General features: G+C 27.7%; 1 protein-coding gene across 1 annotated transcript in view; it reads right to left on the bottom strand.

The window, feature by feature from the left end:
• LOC123296166 (pH-sensitive chloride channel 2-like) overlaps nt 1–19,040 on the bottom strand; it is a 35,600-nt gene extending 16,560 nt beyond the window's left edge. Inside the window, exons 1-2 of the mRNA XM_044877628.1 lie at nt 19,033–19,040; nt 12,095–12,127 (exon numbers count right to left, since the gene is read on the bottom strand). Coding sequence (XP_044733563.1) covers nt 12,095–12,127; nt 19,033–19,040 — 41 coding nt within the window. The remainder of the gene's footprint in view (nt 1–12,094; nt 12,128–19,032) is intronic.
• Nucleotides 19,041–20,020: the final 980 nt, after the last annotated feature.

Below are 20,020 nucleotides of genomic sequence, written 5' to 3'. Positions count from 1 at the left end.
CTTTCTGAGGATTCTCTAAAACGGAGTATATAACAAGCATGCGTCATTTAATAGTCTTAGTAAAAACTGTACATATTTTGCCGGCTTATAAAATTTATTATGAATAGAAATTAAAATTATTTGTGAAAAACAACTTCCTTAAAATTATAAATATAATAATGCATTTGTATAATATTAGTACAATTGAAATAATTTTTGACAATGAAAAGTCAATGTTTGTTTACATTCAAAGGTCACGTATGATTTGTTTAAATAATTATATAGTTAAGTGAAGGGTTATTAATATTAATAAATCATATATAATTATGTTAATTTATTTAAATTTTTACGTGTGATAATTAAGTTTATAATTTATACACACTTACACACTTTACAAGATGTGTAACATTAATTTTTAGGCAAAAATGTTAAATCATACCTTTAAAAAAATTCAAATAAATAATACTCGTTTAGGGATAAGCTTTTATTGCACTAAATTTTTTTTATTAGTCTTACATTTGTAAAAGCTGGGCCAATTTAAAGTATCAAGGGTGATTTGGAGCTCCTCAAGCTTTAACAAATTTTACTTTTTAGTAAAATAAAAGCTTGTCCCTAAAAAATTATTCTATTTAAATTCTTAAATAAAAAACTAAAGAACGTATGCATATCAAATATGGTGGAAGCGTTGGCAAAATCAGATCATACTTAAAAATGCGTTGTCATCCGATTGACATGGGCATAAAACAACGGACTGATGTCAAAAAAGAAGTTTTTCCAACGTTTCGTCTGAATTAATCAATTAAATGCGAGGAGAATGGACGGCTACTATATCCAATACCTAAAGTAATATCAGAACGTAGCCACAATCTTATCCAAATCCACTTAAAAATTCCATTCAAAAGTAGTAAAAGCTTTAAGTTCAGCTAAGCCTAAGTTGTAAATTATTAAATTCTCATGTCAGATATTTTAATTCAAAACTTTTAATGTGAAGCAAATAAAAAAATAAACTTCCGTTAAAAATTTATGTAATAGAATTTGCATAAAATGTTTTGTGGTAGGTTAAGATTTTTACTCAAAACCAAGTAAGAAGGGAAAAGTATAAAAGTTAATTATGAGAAAGTTTGAAATAATTATTGTGATGAGTTTTACATTATAATAATAATAATAATAGTAAATAAGATTATAATAATAATAAACAAGTCCTGTAAATAACATTTTCTATTTAAATAATTAACAAGTTCTGTTATTAACATTAACATTTTCTAAATAAAAATACCCTTTTGTTCTTTTTTTACCGAGTCTTCGTGACTCTCTGCGACCCCTTTACAGAGGCTTTGCGACGCCCCAGTGGGTCACGACACACAAAGGCAGATAAACTGGCTATTAGTGAAAAAAAATTTCACTGATAATACAAAAAAAATTTTTACAGATATTTTCACATACATTTTAATTATTTGTAAACAAATGAATGATGTAAAATTGATTTGATCTATGGCATATGACTCATCCAATACTCTACGGAGATGAAAGTAAAACTGAAAACTATTAATTGAGGTATTAAAGTTATTTCTTTTAATTTCTTTTAGAAGACATTTAATTAAAACTTTCAAAGTACCAAAAAAAATTTAATTATACATAAAATACATTAAAAATCTATAAAAGTGCAATTGATAAATTAATAGACACATATAAAACTTTTATTGTTAATAACGTGAGAACACGAATTTTAAAATAAATTTTTTTTTTGTTTCATTAATTAAAACATGAAAACATTAATTTTAGAAATATTAGTGAATTTCTAAAATTAAAGAATGAATAATTGAAGATAAAAGGTACCTAATTGATTTTTAATTTAAATATTTTATTTTGTACTTTGTGTATTTCCAAATTCCAATATCAAATGATTCATATATCTAATAAAATTTTACTCAAGACAGTGATTGAATTTCCAAAAAATCACATCATTTTATTCGTAATTACTTTCTCCAATACTTTTAATTTTAATTTTAATTTTAATTGTTTTATCTGAGTGTTATAATTTTTTGGCAAAAAAATTTTGTAGTTAGTACACGGAAGTAAATGATTGGAGTTTACTGCAATGCTGGTATGGTATAAAGACAGATAAATATAGTGTCTATCTCTATCTCTATATATTATAAATGCGAAAGTAAGGATGTTTGTTTGTTTGTTACGCTTTCACGCTAAAACTAGCGAATGATTTTTAATGAAACTGTACAGCAATATAGCTCAAACTTCAGAATAACACATGAGCTATAATTTATAAAGATATATTTAAAAAAAATAAAGAAATAAAATTTAATCGGATATTTACTATTTTTGAATTTTATGGTTCGAAATGATGATTATAGATGGAGCAGATCTATAGCCATCAACTAATATACTCAATGAATTATGACTATTTTACATTTAACAAAATTGAAAACTGTGCACATCAAGAGAAGTGGAGGCTATAAAGCGGTGCTTTTTACTTTTAAGTCCAGTAAAACGGGCAAGTATCAGGCTAGTAGTAGCATAAATAATATTACAGTATTGTATAGGGCTATCCACCAGAAGTATTGTGGATATCGCCAACCAACATATCAATTTTTGAATAACATCAAAACTACGAAAATATAAAGGAAGAGAGAACTACAAATTTTTAAATTTTAACGAAAGGTACAATGACATCAAAACAAAGGTCAAAACTAAAAAACGCTTTCATAAGAAATACTGTAATAATAAATAGATGCTTACTATTCTTGATATCGGCAATTCAAGCAACATATAGCAGAATATATTAAATAAAAAATAATATAATATATCCTTAAGGCACTTATAAAATATCTGTAGATATTCAAATTTATCAAATCAACAAGTATTGACACAGTCACGTGAAATTTAGTCACTAAAAGAATTTTTATTTCATTTTATTATAATATCCTTGTTCTCAATATAATATTTATAATAAATAACGATATTGAATTACTATTATAAAGCTACTAATGTTTGCTAATTACGAGAAAAGCTATTAGCTGGATGTTTTTACTCATAACGCGTTTTGAATCCGTCGAACATTCAAAAAATTATTGTAAAATAAATGAATGGGGTGATCATAATTACATCTAGTATAACAAAATTAAATAAAAATAGCTGTTTAGTATATTCTAACAATTATTTATATTCTATATTTCTTATATTTCACAAAATTTATTATTTATTTATGCGTGTCCCTATATAGTATTAGCATAATCCTATCCACCGACAGCTTACAACTCTAAAAATTGTCTTAAAAACTAAAGATAGAATTGACTATTTTTTATATTTTTGGTATTATAAACTCCAAAGATTAACTATTCATCTTTAAACTCTTTTGCTTGGTCAACCGGAATTATGGGTAAAATATTCAAACAGTTCATTATGGGTAAAATATTCAAATAATGATCAAATTCGCTCATTGATCAAATTGCGACTAACAGATATGTACCAATAATATACAATTGCTAGTGTACTCTAATCATATCCAATTTTACATATTAGTAGACAAGCAGACTAGTAATTGCTAATTAATCGATGAAATGAACATTAAATAATCAACATGTCTTTATTAATAATCTGTCAATGCAAATAATTATTAAAATTAATAAAAGTTTAACAAATTTAATAACGTTTATTGAATATCTAATTGATTTCGAAGCTAAAAAAATTAAATTGTACCTTAATTAAATTGTTACGAATTCCAACCATTTTCCGAATGGTTTTTTAGCCGAGTCTGTCTAAAAGAAAACCTTTAAATGATTTTAGATGGTTCTAAATCTAGTTTGGAACATTAAAATGGACTTTTGTTTGAATATTTATATCAATGTTCAAAAATTAAATTAATTACTTAGTTATTTAAAATTTATGCTAACAAAATATCTCGTACAATTACTACTCATATTTATTTCAGAGCATAAAGTATACCTACAGTAAAAATATTTTAAAATATCAGTTTTATAAGTAACATTTTTTACATTTAAACTTTTGTTCTATCTCTAAAGGTTTACAAGATGCATCCTACGGACCCAAGACCCAATTGACCTATGTTGCTCATTTACAATCAATTTTTACGTCCTCAGTGCGCTATAAAAATTTCAGCTTGATATCTCTTTTCGTTTTTGAGTAATCGTGATTACAGGCGGGCAGACAGACGATAGACGACAGACGACAAACGACAGGCAGACAACCGGAAATGGGCTAATTAGGAGATTTTATGAACACCTATACCAAAATTTTGTTTATGATATCAATATTTTTCAACGTTACAAACTTGGGACTAAACTTAATATACTATGTATATTTCATATACATGTTATAATATGTATATTTCATATACATGGTATAAAAACTATCATGCGATCACAAATATAAGAATGTGTCATAAAGTAGTATATTTCGTTTGTATAAAAATCCTTTTGAGGAAACTTTGCAAGCCGTGATATTAAATCAAATTGAAATAAAATAATTTGTTTTAAAGTGAAGTTAATATTTTTCTTGAGGGCTTTATGATTTCAGTACCTGTTTCAAGCAGATCACGGTAAGAAATTTTTTGTGGATATCACTATGTCAGTATCGGTGTGAACGCCATACTGTATCGGTGTAAGCTCCATACTGTGTACTGTATTGAGGAAACAGTACCATTAGCAATAGCTATGGCGGACGAGTCAATGCAGTATGGGTGGCATTTACAAACTGGTTGGCTAAGCCCACAATACAACTGCTGGATAGCCCTCCCCAGTACAGAAAATATACTAATGCTAACATAGATACAATAGTATCTGTTTCTATACCATGCCACCATTATAGTAAACGCCATGCATTACCGTGATAATCTGAAAGATGTTTTCTTGGTAATCTGCTCTAAAAATCAAACAGATTTTCTTGCCTTTCAGGAAATTTATGTAAGTATTGAAGTATATCTATCTATCACAGTATAAACATATAATTTATTCTGAATATATAAGTTATACTAACTAATTCATAATAACACGGCAATTACAGGAATCGTAAAAATATATGTAATTTCATGGTTTTTAAATTTTATTACCACCGCTTCAAATATTACATTACAAGTTAGTATGAGACGGCACGGTTATATTTTAAAAATTATTACAAATAAAAATCCTGTTAGTTTCTGACTCTGTAGAAATAGGGTTGTTCGATAAATTTTTTATATTTTAATTCATGAAAAGAGTTCTGCCAAAGGCAGTTTAGATAACCTACGGTGAAAATGAGCAGTTATTATTGCAGCGGGTGATGATCTTCTAACGGTTCTTCTCAATATAGCTAAGAACATTCTCGATCAAATTATATTTCAAACAAAAATTAAAATTGATTTAATCATTTAGAAGCTACAATGCTATAAACGAATCGATCAGGCTTGATTTTTTGTCGGAGGTTTTTTTAAATATTATTTCACTTATTGTTGCTTGTTGCTATATTATCGAGACAAGAAGAACATTGTTTTTCTTAAAATTTACAATAGGGACAATAAAACAAAAAGGCGTATCATGAAAAAGTATATATCTATAGAAAATGTCTCAAGGTTGTCGAATAAAGGGTAATGTTTTTTTTTATAATAATAATATATCATTGACTGATTACATGAACAAATGAACGAAATTATATGCATTCTGCCCACACAAAATACAAAATGTTGAATGAAAAAAAAGAAGTCAAGATTAAGATTATCTTGAAAGTATCCAAATTCAATGTCATATTATACACAACCAAAATAGTTAAGGAAAATTTTACCAAAATTTTAAAGAGCTGTATATTCTTGAAAGCTTGTACTTTCTAGTTTTGGAATCTATTGCTCAAAAATTTGTATCATCCTTTGCCGCTTTGCATAGAGAGTTGAAATGGTGAGCAATGTTTTCCCTAAATTGTATATGAAGTTTCGAAATATACCTTTTCCTTCCATCGAAACAGTATTAAAATGTTATCTAAACAATACCTCAGTAATTTTCACATTAAACTTGGAATCCAGCTGATATCTAGGCACGCTGTTAAAGCAAAATTTTAACCTTGATTGTTTGCAGGAAAATACCTACTATTTTAAGACATTTAATACCACAAACTGATTTTGATATCAATATAATATCAAATTAGAAAAAATTTAATTATGAAAATCCAATATACAATTAAATTTTTATGTTGTGGGTGGAGTCGGTTACTTCGCTCTTATCCAAGCGAGGACACTGTGATCAATTTTATCGCCCTATTAATTATAATTGCTCGCATTGCTACTGCCTGGATTCGAGCTCGTAGCCTTTTGTTCACTTGTTATATATACATTGCCTTAATATCCTATCAACTTTAGAGATTGTTCTGTAAAACTGTGTATTAGAAAACTGTGTGTTTGTGTGAGTATCAACAATTGGTGTTAAGAGAAAAGAGCAAGGAAATTTAAATTTGATTTATAAGTTAGGTACGCGTAATACACCAAAACATACAAAAATAAGTATGGGAGCTTTTAGGGTAAACCAGCAGCTTTTTTTTTTATTATGTACAGTTTTCTTCACTTTTCTATACGATCATGAAGAGAAAGAAAATTAAATTAAATTAAATTTATATGTTACGGATCTGTGAAAAATAATACCATGGATAATTGACATGGTAAAAAAAATCAATTATATTATTATGAAATTATTATCTGTGTAGGTGCCAGATCGACACATTTCATTCATTTTATTAATAATTCTCGAAAAGATCCTCTGTCCGATCATACACTCGCGAACTTTTTTTTTGCTTAACAACATTTCACCCAAAACAAAAATGGTCACGCACTTTATGGGAAATACCACTTTGAGTAGGTCTTTATCAATATAATAAAAAATCTTTCAGTGCTTTTCTTCCTCAGACAAATTTAAGCTCCCTAAGGCATATATTGTCATGCCTTCAAAGACCATTTCTATGCTTGAACTTTGTCCTTTTATCTCAAAAACTGAAAATTCGATAGCCGCTCACCTTGTTGCCAAAAATGTAAAAACATTGTTTAGATATATTACTTATTGTTAAAGGAAAAATGTGTTATAGAAACCACTTATTAACAATGGATATAGATATTAAGTTTCCAAAATCAATAAAAATTAAAAATAAATTTTAGAGATGAATCAGAGTGTAGATATTATTAATTTTTCAACGATTTTCATCCAGTTAATAAATATGTAAATTTGATAATATCTCTTGCATATAAGTAATTTAATCTTAATAATAATCATGTAATTAAAGATCGATAAAAATTCGTAAAAAAGGTCAGTTTTAATTATGAATTCTCTGTATTAGATAGAGTAAGTCCGGGGAATATGGATTACCTACTTTTGATGACTACCTGAAATATTTGGATAATTTCCTCAAAAATGATTTTCGAGTTTTTACTCGACTGCGCGACGAAAAGGAGGGGCAATGTGTTTATCAGTCTATAAACGAATGTATTATATGTGTCTGTACGAATGTTTGTTCCTTTGCGGCACTCTAGAAACTAAATGCGTGTACCGATTTTGATGATTCTTACGTCAATTTATTTGTCTTTATCCAGCTAGTGTCACTAATGACATGGCAGTAATTAAAATTCAACATGACGAAAACTATATATAGTCGAACAAAAATTATAGCCGAACTATGTTAAGTGGGGTATCATTGAATACATATTTGAAAACTACTGGACTGTTAAAGTCGATATGTAAACTACTGGACTTGTTTTTTTTATTTAACGCAGTTTTCTATTTTTTAAATTTATTTGTTTTTTTAATCGCAATTTTGTTAAAACAGATGAAAAATAATGTTTGATTTCATATGAGATTACTTTTATTAAAATAAAAAAACTAGTATACATAAATATTTAATCAGAAAGTTTTCCCTTTGGAGATCAAGGATAAAGTGAAAATCAAGATTTTAACTATGCTTCGATTCCGTACAGAATATTTATTATTCATACTGTAATCACTGATGAAGTATGAGGAAAATTTGAAGTGAAATTTATATGATACGACTTTATGGAAACCCTATCAAAATGGAAAACCTATTAAATTTCTTCCCGGCGTTTTCGAATATTTAGTAAAAACAAATTTTATTTTTGGCAATCTTATCCGGCCGCCAGCATACAAAAAAGATTTTCCAATATGATAAAGCAATCACTCACATACATTTCTAAATAGATTTCACTTCCCATTGGCTTAAATTTTTGCTAACCGTATTTTATTGATTAAATAATATGGTTGCAATATTTATTTCCGTGTTTACTCTTTCAAATCCCTGCTTTAAAAATTAATGCCCACTAACCCTGAATTACTATTTTTATAATAAAAATTAATTCTTATCTATTAATAAATATACAATTGCTGTACGTGTTTATATTTTTAAATTATAGTGAACTAGCCGTTCGCTATAACTCGCTCACTTCGCTGGACGATTACAAAATAATTACAAAATTTCATATTTAAATAATGATTGGATATACAGAACTAAACAATAAGCAAATTTTTTCGTTTGTATTTGAACATCTGATATACAACACATAGTATCCTTTCCTACTAAAACCTCTTATATACTCCCCAATCTACCCATTGTAACCCATTAAATAAACCCCCATTTCACCGTTTTAGAAGTTGATTTTCAAGAATCAAAATAGCCCATGTTCCTTCCTAGAGTTCAAAGTATTCCAGCGTATAGCCAAGCAGACAGGCAGCCAGCCAAACAAACTTACTTTCACATTTATAATATTATAACACATTTATAATAGTAGAATCACTGATTGTGCTATATCTCGCAAACAAATTAGGCGAAAAATTCAATCAAACCTACAGGGCCCCAACCAGTTTCTACACTATTTTAAATGTTCCCAAAATACTAAATTTAATTTTTTGCCTTGTTTAGTGAAAACATATTTAAAATGTTTTTTTTTCACCCACATGTCGCTATTAAGCAATTAATTAAATTAACTTTGTTATTAAATTTAAAAAAATAGATTTATGTCCGAATCTCTTTTTAACTTAATCGATTTAGATTAATTTTCGTAAAATTAGGAATGCTTTTTTTTTAAGAAATCTAGTAAACGGGATGAATATTCATAGTTATGAGTTAATCATTCGGAAGGCACTACGATCTGTGAAACTGCTCCTATTGATTATATTTATCACCATTATAGTATTATTTGAAAAAGTATTACATTTTTTCAAAGCAAATGCAAAATTTATTTTTCTAACAACTTTTACTTTTGAATTTTTTTTTAAAAGGAACAAATACCTATAGTTATATCGTAAAACAAATCTTTTGTGTGCGTCGCAAAAAAACATTACATGTGACGTTAACAATTGATTTATTTACAATATGTGTGAATAATTTAAAGAAAATTCATCGAAAAATGTATATAGATGCATCAATAGAACTTATTTACACATTATCTTTCAATTTCAACACAAATAAAAGTAAAAACACTTTTGTTCAATGACTACACTAACGAGCCAAAATATTCAGTCAATTTTTTTGATAAATGAATATAAGTGAATAAAATTCACTTAGAAATAGAAAAGAAAAAATCCAGTCGCATCCCATTTCTAACCTCGGAACCAAAAGGTTGTTATAAGTTTGATCGCTATGTGTGTCTGTCTGTCTACCTGTCTGCCATTTTGGAGAGTGTTCTTAGCTATGTTTCAAGTGCGAGTTAAGGATTTCGTACCCGAAATAACTAAAAAAATAGGCGATGATCTTCAAAATCGGTTCAGCTTGGAGATGGCTTTCAGGAAAAAGGTAATTTAATAGAGAGTTAGTTTTTTTTAATTTTGTAAATTTCACTTGTTATAAAGTAGAAAGATAATTGGAACACCAAGACATCGTGTTGTTTTTTCACAAACCTCTTGACTTTAATCTATAGAAGCATTTTTGAAAATATTGAATCAGTGAAATGGGAGGAAATAAAAAGTAAATGACCAAAATCTTTATAAAGTTCGTATCCCATTTTTTTTTTTTTTTTGCAACGACCTCTAAAATGGTGTGATGGCTGCCTCTATAAAAATATCTGGTAAAATGGGAACATATAAAATTATGTATATGCATATTATTCAAATAGCTTGGCTTCCTTTGGCACTGTTATCAACGCTAAATTTTTATAAATTACACACGAATTCAAAAAAGTTATCTTTTCAATTTTTTATAATTAACTTTGGGGCCGTTCATAAAATACGTTCGCACTCAAGAAGGGGGGGGGGGGTTCTGCTGAGTGTGACAAGATGTGACAAGGGGGGCAGGGGTCTAAGAAATGGTTTTTGTGAAACTTATTCAAAAAGCCCTCAAAATGTTCTTCGGATCTTTCTGATCAAAAGCTCTCACAGCCATAAAATTTTTTATCGAGTAATTTCCGAGCTACGGGTGGTCTAAGCTACACATATATTATATTTATAGTATATGACTACTGTCTTAATAAGGATACAACGTACAACACACGGTAGTCATATACTATAATTATAATATATGTGTAGCTTTGATCGTCCGTAGCTCGAAAACATCGTGTTAAATAATTTTGTAAAAGAGAGAGTTTTGATCAGAATAATCTGAAGAACATTTTGAGGGCGGGAAAAGTTTCACAGAAAGCCATTTTCCTACCTTATCGTACGGAGTCATTTGGAGTTTTGTTTCCCATATAATGATGTATCAAACTATCGACCATAGTTATTTACAAAAAATGCGACTTTCTCCTAAAAAAGAAAACTTTCGTAAAAGCTTCATATGTATCTTTTAATTTATTCACCAATAGATTTCTTGATATTTATTTATAAATACAATAAAGTTAATCTTATTTTGAACCCATTAATAAATATTGTTTCTTTAATTGAAAAAATGTTTTATTAGCGAGGCCCTTGTTAAAAATCTTACAGCAGTTACAGCACACCACTGGTTATTGTCTTAACCTGGAGCTAAGACTTTTAACTATGACGTATAATTAATAAGTAGGTATACAATACATTTTAATAGCAAAATAACTATATTTCTTATCATTTTGATGAGTTATTACTTTTTTTTTAAAAAAGCTGAAAAAACAGCAATTAACAAAAATTCATTAAGCAACACCGGCATTTCCATAATAAGCAACATGTTTGTTTTACTATAACTTTCACCATGTTAGTTTTACCCGACTGTGAAGGTGTGGTTATATTTTTCGAGCGTATCTTATCTATCTTTATTACCTCGTATTTTCCAAATGGTTGGATGGATTTCCGCAGTTAAGATATCACTTTATTCGCCTTAAAAACCTAAGTGTCCTTAGATAGGTGGGTATTAGTAAAACGTTTTATTGAGTAGAGTATCATAATAAAGGAAATTAATAGGGCATTACACAAAATTTATATAAGTTATATGTTTGTACCCGGCTGCCAACGAAGGGAAGCTTGTATTTATGTATATATTTTTTTGTTTATTTCTTTACTACCTCATATCTTTCAAACGGCGGGATGGAAAGTGTTGTATCACTGAATAGGTATTTGAAAATCTTAACTAAAAAGTGTAAAATAAAAAAATAAATTTTAAAAGTCAAACAATCCGACTGCGTTAATTAAAATCTGAAAAGAAAAAAAAAAACAAGTCAAGTCCGACTTTAGCAGCCGGGATTTGTTAAAATATAGACCGGCTCAGCTTTCCCAATAATGGGCCCAAGCTGTTAAAGTCGCTATGTAAATTATTTAGCTTGTTTTTTTCTATTCAGATTTTATTTAACAGCCGGTTTTTTTGGTTTTTTAATATTATTTTTTTTTTAAATAATAGTTCCTATGAGTATTTATTAATACAATATTTTTTTATACAACAAAGAGACCGGAAAAGATATTGTAATCATCGCACTTTCAAAATTAAAGATTTTGATTCAGACTATAACGTCTTTTCGACATTGACCCACGAAATATATTCATCCTAAATTACTAAACCGAATATTTGTATTAAATAACAATGAACAAACAAAGAAATTGATGAAATATGGAAACTTTTTTTTTTAATAATACATAATTTTGATCCATACTATATTCTAAAGGAACATTTTTAATTAAATATTTACTAAATTTTTTCATAATTAATCATTCAATTCACTTACATTTTAATACTTTCAGTATAAACAATATTAATTCTTAATAAACACCACAATAAAATAATTAATATAAATGAAGTCATTATAAATTATGCACAAAAACTTTTAATTATTATTATTATCAGTTTAATATAAATTTAAAATTAATTTTAACACACAAAACCCACGTTTAATTTTTTTTTAAATATAAATTATTTATTAATAGTTATTAATATCATATAAATTTATCATAATTATTATTTTTAAATAGTAAAAACTTTTTTTTTGTGGTAACAACAATTACTGTACACTCATACAATTTTGAACCGAATAGAATAGATATTTTTTGTTGACAATATAATACACAAATTAAATCACCATAAGCAGTAATTAAGTAGTACTTAAATTTTTAAAGTGCACTCTATTAGTTTTCTTCAGTTTATATGGGTCCCCTCTACTTATTAACTTAAATATTGAAGGTGTAAGGTATTGTACATATAATTGTGTGTAATGCCTGCCATACAATTCGTATAAATTATCATTTAGCTGATATGTTCGTTCATCTGTTAAATTACACCTGTAAAATGTGTTATCAATGACTACTGTTTACGCATGTAGAGTATTAATTAGTCAAGGTTTTATTATATTCATTCTTAAATACATTGATATAAAAAATATTTGACAAAAATTTAATATTGAAGATAGTATTGTTGCCAACCAACCGAAAAAGGTTGTTTAGCCGCTAGAGGTATCAATACAATTCAATTCAATTCAATCTTTATTCCTTCTTTTTTCACAATACAAACATTGTACAAAATATGTCAAAATAATGTACCTGCGGCGTTTAAGACCCCCCAAATTATCAATGCTATAAAAAGCATATAATAAGAATTTAGTAGTAAAAATATACTTTCCTGCATAGTTTATACATTTTGTTATAGAGGAAAGAAAAGAAAAAGCAAAAAAAGTTAAATTTTAGAAATATTGAACTTTTTAAAAACCCTTTCTTTGAATTGTTCGCAACATGTTATTAGAAAACAAAACGACCGTGTGTGCTATTATATAAATAAAACAAATACTTACCGTTTCTCAAAATTATAAGACTACACAGATGCTTCAACAAAGGCTCGTTCGTCACTAATAAAATGGCAACGCGAATAACTGCTTTATCACGAAATTACAAATGTGGCTGTTATATCCCCCCGGGGCAAAAACGAGTAACTAACACAACAAATGGAAAATACGACCCAAAATTAGCAGGTTTCGAAAAAAATTGCATTTAAATCGAACAAAAGTTGGCCAAGATATTCAAAAAATTGATTTTTTATACTTTTGAGGTCATTAAAATAAAAAAATCTGATTTTGCTTCATCACACCCAAATTTTATCCTATTTTAATGAATCAAATATGTTATTCCACTAATTTTGGCTCATACTTTTCAAACTTTTTGTCAAATTTAACAAAACTATATTATTTTTCAGAATTTTTCATTCATGGCTTCCACCATTGGCACAAGGACTAGTAAAGGCGAGTAATTAACATGAAAAGTGGAAAATAGGACCCAAAATCAGTAGTTATCAAAAAAAATTCATTCAAATCGAACAAAATTTGGCCAAGATATTAAAAAAATTGATTTTTTTATACTTTATGACGTCATTAAAATAAAAAAATCTGATTTTGCTATATCACACTCCAATTTTATCCTATTTTAATGAACCAAATATGTTATTCCACTAATTTTGGGTCATATTTTTTTAATTTTTGGTCAAATTTAACGAAACCATAATATTTTTCAGTATTTCACATCAATGGTTTCCACCCTTGGCACAAGGACTAGTAAAGGCGAGTAACTAACACGAAAATACGACCCAAAATTAGTAGGTTTCAAAAAAAATTTCATTCAAATCGAACTAAAGTTGGCCAAGATATCCAAAAAATTGATTTTTTATACTTTATGACGTCATTAAAATCAAAAAATCTGATTTTGCTCTATCACACCCAAATTTTATCTTATTTAATGGACCAAGTATGTTGTTCCATTAATTTTGGTCAAGATATCCAAAAAATTGATTTTTTATACTTTATGACGTCATTAAAATAAAAAAAAATATAATATAAATTTATGATGTTCCACAATATTCAGTTTTTATTATTTTTATACCATAATATTATATTTCCATATATCCGATCGAGAAGTATTTCGCTACACTAGTACTCTATTGCTAACAGAACATCTTGGTCAGCCTTTACAATGATACATTTTTCCAAACATATACGCTTTAATTATTTCGTATCAACAGAAAAGACAATTTTAAATTTGTAAACAATAGAAAAAAAACCTTTTTTCTTAAATGAAAAAATATGTTTTTCAAGTTGAAATTTCCATACGTCATTAGACCGTATATAAAACGCTTTGAATATAAAGAAAAATATATATTATAACAAATATATGATATTGTAAAATATTAAAAATAGATGAACATCAAATAATTGTAGTAATATAATTATCTATTCATTTTCTAATCTATTTTTATTCTTTATTTAGTAATATAATAAACAAAAAATTCAAATATACCGCTGCCATATTGTTTACATTTAGCATGTTTAACTGTTTGTATTAAAATTTTTCATAATTAATATTACATGTTTACATTTATTATTAATTAAGTAATTCAATTCTGAAAAATATTATTTGTAAAATGTAAACATTATAAAAGTTAACTTAATTAAATCCGACTCTTTGCGTATAAATATATTTATAGTTTAGTGTAGAGAACATGTAATTGCTTTTAAATAATTGGGCAATATTATTAACAGCGTATAGATGACAACTCGTTGAAAATTAGAAAAGAAGGGACAATTTTATTATTTTGTTTTATTCGCTACTCTTGTATATTTTGAAACCCTATTTGGATGTTTCATTTTTAGCTTTGTATTCTTATCTTTACAACAAAACAAAAAGATAATTGTACAGGAAAAGCTTTTCCTCAAGCTAGAGGGAGCACAGGTAGGCAATGCCCCGCTCCTACATAGTTCATTTCCCGTCCTAACAAATCGAAAATTTAGGCGCCGAGTCTTGGGGGCGCATACAATAGCATAGGTATGTAATAAATTTCGCATCCCGGTGCTCAATATGTCGAGACTGCCCTGATTGTATCGATCGCAAGTATCGGTTAATTGAAACTTTGAACAATACAAGTAATTGAAAAGACAATATTTAAATAAGAATATAAAATTATTTATAATTAAAATCGATATTTCAGAATAAAAGACTTAATACCTACTCCAGCCAATAGCTTGATTAATCAAATTCATTTTAATTTCAAAATATGAATACAACTTTTATACCTCAAAAAAAAATTATTTTTCTATCGGATTCAAGAATATTATGGAGGCTAGTTTGAGGTTTTTGTCTTTGCGTTTCAAAAAAATACAATTTGAAAATGCAATTAACTGCGATATGTTTAGACTCTACCTTGAATGTTTATTAACTTTTACATATTCAGTTTTTTTGTGTGTCTTTTAAGGATAAAAGTCCAAAAGAAATTATATAAGACATAATTTATAATTTTATAAACAAAGGTTTTCCATTCTCATTTGAGAATGGAAAACCTTTGTTACATAATTACCAGGATTGTTTAAAAGATATGAAATTTTACTAATTTAGAAAGACGTATCTCTATAAAAATTTAATTAACAAGTGTAATAATATTTAAAAGATCCATGCAAAATGTACACTTTTTAGATCTTATATTGAGATATTTTTGGTCAGAGGCCATCGGAGATCGAATATTCTGCCAAAATATATAACGCCTAAACTTATTTATTTATTTTTTTTTTTTTCGTTTGATATGATGCTTTTATAAAAAAATTCCATAAAATAACAGCAATTAGATTTCTAATCAAATTTTAAATCAAAAGAAATTTCAAAACTGAAATTCAATACGGCTGAAAGATATAAATCGCATTGGATACGGTTGAATATTTTTAATTCAATATCAAACTGAAAGCTTAGGGTTTTTTTATCCAAAAATATTTGAACCACCTTGTTCACGATAAACAAATTTTACGAAATTGATGAAAAATTCAACACATTACCACAGTGCTATTATAACTTGCTTAAAATTGCTGGTTCACGGGGGAGGATCGAATTTTTTTATGAAAATGGGTATATGGGTATAAAACAATATTGTAAGCAACTTTTTCTAATAATTTTTTTCGATATCTTTAACCATTTCTGATGCTAGCCAAAATATTAAAAATCGGCCCTATTTATTTATTTGTAGTGAACTGAGTTTAAAGTTCACATTTTGGTTTCTGAGTTATCTGAGTTATCGAATAAAGAACTTGCTTCGCCGTACAAATCGTACATCATGAACTGAAACTCGTATAGGATTTTAGTCGACAACTATACGTCTAATACTCAAATATATCCGCTCAAATTATAAATTTGAATCTATATTAGAAAATATTGATAAATATTCTAAAAGTATTAAAGTATAAATATCCTGTATTTATTTATATCTTATTTTATTAAGTACCCACTTTAATCAGACAATTAACGTAATAGATATTTATTTTAAGAATCATATCAATAAAAATACTTTCATTTGTTGCTATTTATAACCCAAAATGTTAAAAATAGCAAAGATATCCATAGGTTGGTCTGATTTAATTGTATAGAAAATACAAAGTTTAGAATTTGTGGAAAAATAGGTATACTTCTAATCTCTATTTATAAAAATTCCAATAACATAAAACCAAACGATAGCAAATTGTCAGAATTTCCAAAACTGTCTTTAAAATTCTAATTGTTTAGAAATGCAACTAGAATTCTGTCCTCAGATAATGTAAAAAAATTGCTACAAACTTTTGATTGAAACAAAGTTCAAAAACAACCTCCAGTACAGGGGTGTAGCTACCACCATATCAGCCGTATCAATGATAGGGGGCCCTTAAAGTGTGTAAGCAAACAAATTAGTAAAATGTTATGAACAATTAATTGCTCTGAAAACATGCTTAAAAGCAATGGAATTATTGCTGATAAAATTCATTAGCCATGCATACGGTTTTCCGGAGGTACAACCGCAACAGCTGAAAGAAGTTTTCCAAAATTAAAACTGATAAAAAATTACTTAAGAACGTCGATGGGACAGGAAAGGCTGTCACTATTGTCAATAGAGGAAGAAATTTTAGAAATTTTCGTCACTGCTCCAGTAGGAACAGTTCTCTAAGTTGCTTTGAAGTATGAGTATTTACTAAACTACTTAGATGAAATCGGGCAAATTTTTGAAGTATGTTAATTATAAAAACGACTTAATTATAAAGCTCAATTTTGACCAAAGCCATTCAGATCATTGAAAAGCCAACGACTATTCGCAATTGTTAATATAATTAAATTAGAATGTTGTTTTTATTAATCCAACCCTGTGTCTGCATAAGCTGTGTCCGTACCGTCCGCACTCAAAGCGTCATAGTGCATATTTGTATCCAGGACATAACAAAATTGAAAAAAAATTATCGCTAAACATTATTTTAATAATTTTTTTTAATTTGTATCATTTGTATCTAAAGTACCTAATTAAATTTTCTTGGGAAAATGGAAATTTTCAAAAGGAAAAATTTGGTTATTGCAATAATTGAAAACACTTCATCAATGTAATACATTTTCAAACACTAATTTTTTTAATGACAAACTAATTTTGCACTTGGAAATTATGTAAATCTCTATCATAAAATTAATAAATTAAAAATAAAAGCGATTATTTGATTTTAAATTACAAGTAGGTAGTATTAGTATAAGTATTAGTTACTCCCAAAGATTTTCTTTGAATTAAATAATTACAGCAACACATATATGAATGAAATTTTTATTGTAGGTATTTACATGAGGAAAAATGGCTCATAAGAAAGTTATATATTTACTAGCAGCCAAATCCGGCGTTGCTCCGGTTAAAATACATTTTCACCCGAATTTTATACCTCGAGGTTGTTCAAGAGGCTACTGGTTAAAAGAATGTTCGAGAGAAGGGTTTTATTCTATTCTATTAGCTTCTATTGTCCTTTTTCTTGTTAGAAAATCGTTTAATTTAGTAGAATTTATATCCAGACAGAATATTTTAATATAAATAACTTACTTTTAACTATAAAACCCTTGAAATAACACTAAACTTGGTTGTAATTAAAAGATTTAAGTCGAGAGATGGCTCTAACATTTTGAAACTTTCTAGATCATTCCAGAACTTTGTTCGGAAAATTTCCGAAAGTTCACATGTGTAAGAAAGGGACAGATACATATTTTTCACATTTTTGCCCCCCACCCCCCACCGCAACCAAACTCCCTTACTTTCACCAGAAGACCTTAAGGGGTATTTATCGTCCCAACGCAACGCGAAGTTGATTGAAGTTGGTGGTCATAGAAAAAACAATGTCTTATATATATATATATATATATATATATATATATATATATATATATGTATATATATATATATATATATATATATATATATATATATATATATAGTAGATATTAGATTATAAAGTTATCTTTTACCTTTTCGTGAAATTTTTCGAAGGCGATATTTTTCAACAAATTTTTTATATGGGTCTAGTATAACTGTAGGTTATGGATCACACATTTTTGAGTAAGTTCGTATTTTAGGAAATTTGCATGAAGAATCAGGGTTTTATCTACATAATGAACTGCTAGAAAAAAATCGTAACCATCTTTTTTGAGAAAAATTGAAAAAAGTTTTTTTTTTATTTTCGTCCTCTTATAAGAACTCATAACTGATCAATGAATTTGGGGGGAGCATTATCTATATATTATTATTTTTATATTACTATGTACATACATGTGAAATAGCGCTTATAGTGTGATGTGAGATGTATCCTATAGGAAAAGCGCAACAAATTTTTCCAATTTTCCAATTTTTTGTTCAAGACAAGAAGATGATACCTACCTGAGCATTACTTTTGAGCAATTTTGCATTACTCTTAACACTTGCTAGAATTTCCCTTTATACAGGTAAAAACTGTTCAATGAAAAAGGCTCGCTAAAATCACACGTGAGAGACAAGTGACACTCGACAGATCGATTGGGCGCACCTTTTGATGATTGGCGCACGTCAAGTTGGACGCACCTTTTGATATCAATTTCATTGTATAATTAAAAAACATATATATTCTTTTTAAATAATATTATTGCTAAGAGCTTAGATAAAAAAGACTTGAGACGAATATATTTATAACATTAAGTACATGTATTCTCGAACACGTGAGGAAGTAATGATTGGGACAAAGAGCATAGGATAGAGGAGAAGCAGCCCATATGAGCTAATGTAAAATCGTAGTATACGAGTTTCAGCGCCTCTACCGAGTCAGGCTTTCAAACTTAATAGTTAATAGTCACCCCCGCAAAGTAGTTAAACTTAATAGCCATACCCGCAAAGGCCTACAAACTTAATAGTTGATCGCCTCAGACTCCAGATGTCACTTATAATTATACTTCTGCTTCTTGTCTATCCTATAGTCTTTGGATTGGGATTCCATCATAAATCAAAATAATAGACATTATTGGAATACATAAATAAAAAATATGTTCATCTTACTGTATTACTTGTATATTATTTTATTATAAAAATAAAATTTTCCTCATATTTTTTCATTCGCACTATGAATCATTTAATTATGATACATAGATACATTTATTGCGGTAGGTATTTATCTGAGTCTTTTTTTGTAAATATTTATAAATTATTGCATAAATTTATGTCAATCTAAATTATAAACAAAAAAAGACGACCTTTTAGTTTTTCATTAAAAATTATTTGCAAGCCTCTATCTTAGTTATCCTATAGTCCTTTTAGGCTCTATTAGAGCTCATTTTAAAAGTAAAGAAAGTCATGATTAAAAGTAGAAAAAGTTGTCAAGTTATGGACGATTATGTAA

Source organism: Chrysoperla carnea, chromosome 3, assembly GCF_905475395.1.
Source record: "Chrysoperla carnea chromosome 3, inChrCarn1.1, whole genome shotgun sequence".
NCBI lineage: Eukaryota > Metazoa > Arthropoda > Insecta > Neuroptera > Chrysopidae > Chrysoperla > Chrysoperla carnea.
The sequence above is the reverse complement of the archived record's forward strand: the minus strand, read 5'-3'. Positions and strand labels throughout refer to the sequence as shown.